Source organism: Chrysochloris asiatica, unplaced genomic scaffold (genome assembly GCF_000296735.1).
Source record: "Chrysochloris asiatica unplaced genomic scaffold, ChrAsi1.0 scaffold00038, whole genome shotgun sequence".
NCBI lineage: Eukaryota > Metazoa > Chordata > Mammalia > Afrosoricida > Chrysochloridae > Chrysochloris > Chrysochloris asiatica.
In genome coordinates this window covers 18,147,912-18,153,563 of record NW_006408556.1, presented here as the reverse complement: position 1 = coordinate 18,153,563, position 5,652 = coordinate 18,147,912, and the positions used below count along the sequence as shown (strand labels likewise).

The 5,652-nt window shown below is 44.6% G+C and overlaps 1 protein-coding gene across 2 annotated transcripts in view; it reads left to right on the top strand.

The window, feature by feature from the left end:
* The window catches only part of CLIC5 (chloride intracellular channel 5), a 209,545-nt gene extending 205,341 nt beyond the window's left edge, over nt 1-4,204 (top strand). For both annotated transcript variants that reach the window (XM_006860526.1, XM_006860527.1), the window contains exon 6: nt 3,949-4,204. In XM_006860526.1, coding sequence (XP_006860588.1) covers nt 3,949-4,116 — 168 coding nt within the window. In that variant the 3' untranslated portion in view covers nt 4,117-4,204. The remainder of the gene's footprint in view (nt 1-3,948) is intronic.
* Nucleotides 4,205-5,652: the final 1,448 nt, after the last annotated feature.

Sequence of the window (5,652 nt, the reverse complement as noted above, 5' to 3'; positions counted from 1 at the left end):
AAGGATATCATGTTTGGTAAGGTGAGGGCCAGAGAAGAAGAGGAAGACTCCCAATGAGATGGACTGGCAAAATGGCAACATCAATGGGCTTAAGCGTGGCAACAATTGTGAGGCTGGCCCAAGACCAGGCAGTGTTTCGTTCTGTTGTACATTGGGTCGCTATGGGTCGGTATCAACTCGATGGCACCTGACAACAACAACAACAAGTTGAAAGCCAGCAAAAATGAAGGAGAACCTCAAGGAGATGGGTCGATACAATGTCCACAACAATAGACTCAAATAGACCAAGGATCCTGACATTGGTGAAGGATCAGGTGACATTTCCTTCTGCGCTGTAGGATAAGCACTAGACTGCTAACCAGCAAGGTTGGTGGTTCAAACCCACCAGCTCATCCTCAAAAACTGCTCTAGAGAGTCCATATGAGTCAGAATCAACTCTAAGGCACTTAACAACATCAGCAACATACATAAGGCTGCCGTGAGTCAGAGCTGACTGGACAGCAGCTAACAAGAGCGACAACAAATAAGAAATGAGGGAACCTCTGGTTCCTGTCCGTATACTGTTCACAAGCTAGAGATGAGAGAAAAGATACTGAAACAGTCATTGTGACTCAATATAGAACAGAGCTTCCTACTGCAACAGAAGTTCAGAACTAGGGTAGGAATATGGAAGGGGAAAATGAAGTCCCCTTGAGAATGTGAACATACAAGACGGAGGTTTTCTGGCACTAGGTCATCATTACTCTTCTACTCAGTGCAGCTTTCTGAGAATCTTGAACATTGCTCATCAAAACATGGTGAAAGCCCAGAGTGGTTAATCTTATGGTTTCTCTGAGTAGGAAGACCACAGGGCCAGTGGAAGCACTTTGTGCTACAGAAGAGGAAAGATCCTCTGCTTTTATACCCACTATCCCCTCCCCCGAGGGTGAGAGGCAGTTTCCAGTGCATTCTGGTAATAAGGGTGTGGTGCTGTAGGATAAGCACTGGACTGCAAGGTTGTTGGAAGAGCAAGGCTGTTGGTTCAGACTCGCTAGCCGCTCCTCAGAAACCCTATATAGGGTTGCTATGAGTCGGAACCGACTCGACGGCACCTCTCAGCATCAGCATCAGTTGAAATATAAGGAGCTCTGGTGGCGCAGAAATGTAAGCACTAGACTGCTAGACACAATATTGACAGTTCAAACCCACCAGTTGTTCCTCAAGAGAAAGAGTTTTCTACACCTACAAAGAATTACAGCCTTGGAAACCCTATAAGAAGTTGGAACCAACTTGATGGCAATGAGTGAGTTAAAAAATCATTAAAATTGTCAAAACAGTGACAACAGTGCATTAAACAAAGAATGGGGGCCCTGCTGAGTACAAGGCTCTGTGCAACCTACCTAGAAAGACCTACCTGGCCCCTCAGTGGGAAATGGATACAGTAGGAATCAGCTGGGTCTCAGTGACCTCTGTATGATATCTCCATGATACATACGTTGTAACAGCAGGTAATACTTATGAGCACTTACTATATGCCAGACACTCCTCTCAGCCTCTTGTGTGTATTAATGAATCTATTCCCCCAAGGTAGGCCCTATTACTACCTTCATTTTAAAGCGAAGGAAACAGGGGTTCAGAAGAGAGGTGTAGTAAGTTGATCAAGGTCACACAGCCATTAAGTAGTGGATCCAGAGCCCATGCTCTTCACCACTGGGCTTCTCTTGTCTCACCATGAGCACTAACTTCCACAGAATTCTCCTAATTCTCCTAGCCAAGGTCCTGGTAGCATAGTGGTTACGAAACTACCAGCTGTTCCGCGGGAGAAAGATGAGGTTTTCTACTCCCATAAAGATTTACAGCCTCGGAAACCCTGTACAGGGTCGCTATGAGTCGAAACCGACTCCACGGGACATAACAACAACAACAACAACCCTAGCCAAGTATAGCAAGCCATGGAAAGAACAGAAAAAATAAAACAAAACCCATCACTGTTGAGTGAATTCTGACTCAGTAACCCTATAGGATAGAATCGAACTGCCCCACAGGATTTCCAAGGCCGTGATCTTTAAGGAAGCTGACTAACGCGTCTTTCTCCCGTGGATCGATGGCTGGGTCCAAATGGCCAGCCTTCCAATTAGCAGCTGAGCACCAACCACCATGAAGCCAGTGGTCACTCCCACATCATGTCCAAGTCTACATATGCAATCCAATATAGAACTTACTTTTTTTTTTTTTGTATTGTAAACTGAGTGATAATTTACATGGGAGAACATCGGCTTTACACCATTGTTTCATTGGAATGATTACAATCTCCTCTGTGCATCATCATTCAATAGTATTTGCTTCTATTCCCTCTGTTATTTTTGTGTGTGATGGGATGAGGGGTGGGGGGATGTACACAAAAACACTCAGGAATATATAATAATTCAAACAACCAAAGGGCACATTCTGCAAGCCTGCCTCCTGGCTGCTAGCACACAGCCTTTCTCTTTCCATGAATCTAGAGTCCTCAGCTGCTCCCTCTCTCCATGTCCTCACTTTTGCCTCCATCTCTGGTGTCGCTGCTTCTCTGGATAGGGTCCCACATTCCGCTTGTGTTCTTCTCCCTTGATGGTCCTAGGGTCTTCTGTTTCTGGACTGTGTATCTAACTTACTTTTATGTTATAGTTTGTTTTTTTAAGGATGCTTATGTAAAACAAAATTGTTGCTGTTGTTAAGTGTCGAGTCAGTTCCAACCTGTAATGACCCTGTATTATAGGGTTTCTGAGGAATGGCTGGTGAGTTTGATTCACCAACCTTGCAGTTCAAACCAACCTTTAAATTGAGTGCTTATCCTAGAAAGCCACATCAGGACTCCAAAACAACACAGATAAGGAGAAAAAAAATGCAACCCTACAAATCTAACATAACACTGGCAACACATTGGCATGTTGCTTGCTGCTTAAGTGCTGTCAAGTCGGTTCCCGTTCATAGTGATACTGTATAGGGTTCCGAGGAGCAGCTGGTGGGTTTGAACCACCAATGTTGTAGCTCAAACTGACCCTGCAATCCAGTGCTTATCCTGAACTTCACCACACCAGAACTTCATACATTGGCATATATACTTCTAATCATTGAACATATTTCTCCAAATGCATCATATTACATTTTATACTTACTGATCTATAGTGAAGCATTTGCTAAGTCTCCAAATATTCTTTTATAACGTTATTTTTAATGACACATCAGTGTTCCATTGCATTTGTATGCGATGATACACTTAACCACTCATGTAATGTTGTGTACTATTTTTGCTATTTAAAATAGTCCCGTGGTCACATTTGTGATGCTAAATTTTTGGATACATCATCATAATGCCCTAGAGGAATTCTTAGGAATGGAAAGAAGCTAAAAAGGTAGTCAAGAAGCAAATTATGTTTACTTAAACATCAGTGGTCATACAACCAATCTGGATGGAGAAAAACAGAAACACCAGTTGCTTCACAGTGGTTACCCTGACGCTGTGTGTGTCAGAGGAGAATTGTGTTTCATAGAGTTTTCAGTGGCTGATTTTTTCAAAGTAGATGGTCAGGATTTTCTTCCAAGGCACCTTGGCGTAGGCCCGTACCTTCCACCTTACAGACAGTAGTCAAGAGCATTCACTGTGCCACCTAAAACCAAAAACAACCAAACTTGTTGCCATCAAGTCATTTCTGATTCACCGAAATGGCCTGTGGGCTTCCGAAGACTGTAAACTTCATGGAAGTGGACTGCCCACATCTTTCTCCTACAGAGCAGCTGGCAGGTTTGAACCCTTGATCTTTTGTTAGTGACTGGTATGCGGTGGCATTGCAACATAGCAAACGTTTTACTGGTGGCCTACTGTGTCACACACCTTCCTGCTGTGCACACACTGGGTCATGCCATCAACACCCTCTCATGGTCTGTTGTATGCATCAATCCATCTTTGTTCTGTCACCTGTCTTCTAGATTGTGGCCAAGAAATACCGCAACTACAATATCCCAGCCGAGATGACCGGCCTGTTGCGGTACCTCAAGAATGCCTATGCCCGGGATGAGTTCACCAATACCTGTGCAGCTGACAACGAGATCGAGATGGCCTACGCAGATGTTGCCAAGCGCCTCAGCCGGTCCTGAGCATGGTCATCCTGACCCATCACTGCTCAGAGGACTCAGTCTCTTCAAAGGACTCCGCAGCTTCACAGCCTCCTCTTTCATGTTGCCTCCAGAATTTTTTTTTTTTTTTTTAAATTTTTTATCATAGCCACCTCTTGCTGACTTCACTGGAATCACCCAGCCTGCTGGCCTGATATGGGTTCATTGTATTTGGAGTCTGTGTTAGGAAACCCCAGTGTTGGAAACCCATTTCCAATGATTGTCATTGGTCCCTTCTGCAAAGTCAAAATATATTCTGAGATGCATTAGAAAAATGCAATGCTGGCTCCTCTTCTATCCTTTCCTTGTCAGTAACTCCAGTGGCCAAGGACAAATACCATCTTCATTCTTAAAAACAAGAGTTCTGATGCCCTGCTAGGGGAGACAGAGAGAATGAATGGAGGAGGAACACGCTGGCTGTGAAGTTGGCATCTGGCAAACACATCGTCAATGACCAGTTTCTGACACTCCTGGCATTGGGCATTGATGGCACAATTGGAAAATCACTTCAGACACTCCATTCTCCATTTGCTGCAGTGACAGGCACGTAGCAATGCAGCTGAACACTTGGCAGGCATTGATCCTTGTTTTCATGCCATCCACACCTTGCCAAGGAAGGAAACTGGCATGCAGCCTCAAACTGGGATGACTGGGAAGGGATGGGGAGAGGGAGTAGTGTCAATGCCAAAAGGCCCACAGGGTCTACCAGCCATGGGGTTTGCTTGCTTAACGGTAGATATTTCAGTGGAGATGAAGACATGCTTAGGTGTAACAATGTTTATCAATGGGTGCTTTCTTTGTGAGAAAGGCGCATGGGAGCAGGAGATGGAAGTTTGGGTGAAAATAAAGGGGTCCTTAATGAGGTCTGATGTTCTCTGGGAATCTTCTAGGTAGGTCTTCTCTCTCATGACCTAAGTCTTGGACTAATGATGTCATGTAACTACCAACTTTATACCAAAACATAACAAGAACTGGCCAAAATTTAATTTTCCAGTCTCTCCAAGTGTCTCCAGGATGTGGATCTGCTAGTTGAGTGATCCCATTCGATTCCGTTGTAGTCTCTGAAAACTGAGAGATACAGTTAGTAGGTAGCATGATCATGGGATTCCTTAGGACAAAAGTCCATGGGCCTTTCTGACTGGGAAGCCATGTGACTTGAACTTGGAAAAATACTTATCTAGGTTATTTTCCCAACCTTCAACTACAACTGCTATGTTTTTGGCTAATATTTCACGCCTTAGTTGTTCACCTTTGAGCTTCACCTCCTCAAACCTTACCTGGTCTGAGCATGGGGACCTGTGCAAAGAAAACTGAGAAAAAATGAACTAATCATCAACTCCCTCTCTCCGTGGATGCCCTGTGAGGAAATCCATCCGCCACAAGCCCTCGCCTCTCACAATCCTTCCTTCTATGTAGCTTGTTGTTCGAGGGCGAGGCACCAGAGTGCCGGAAAGCCGATGGACTTGGCTCATTTCTCAGCTAGGGCAGGATTGCACGGGTCCTTTCCACAGAAACATC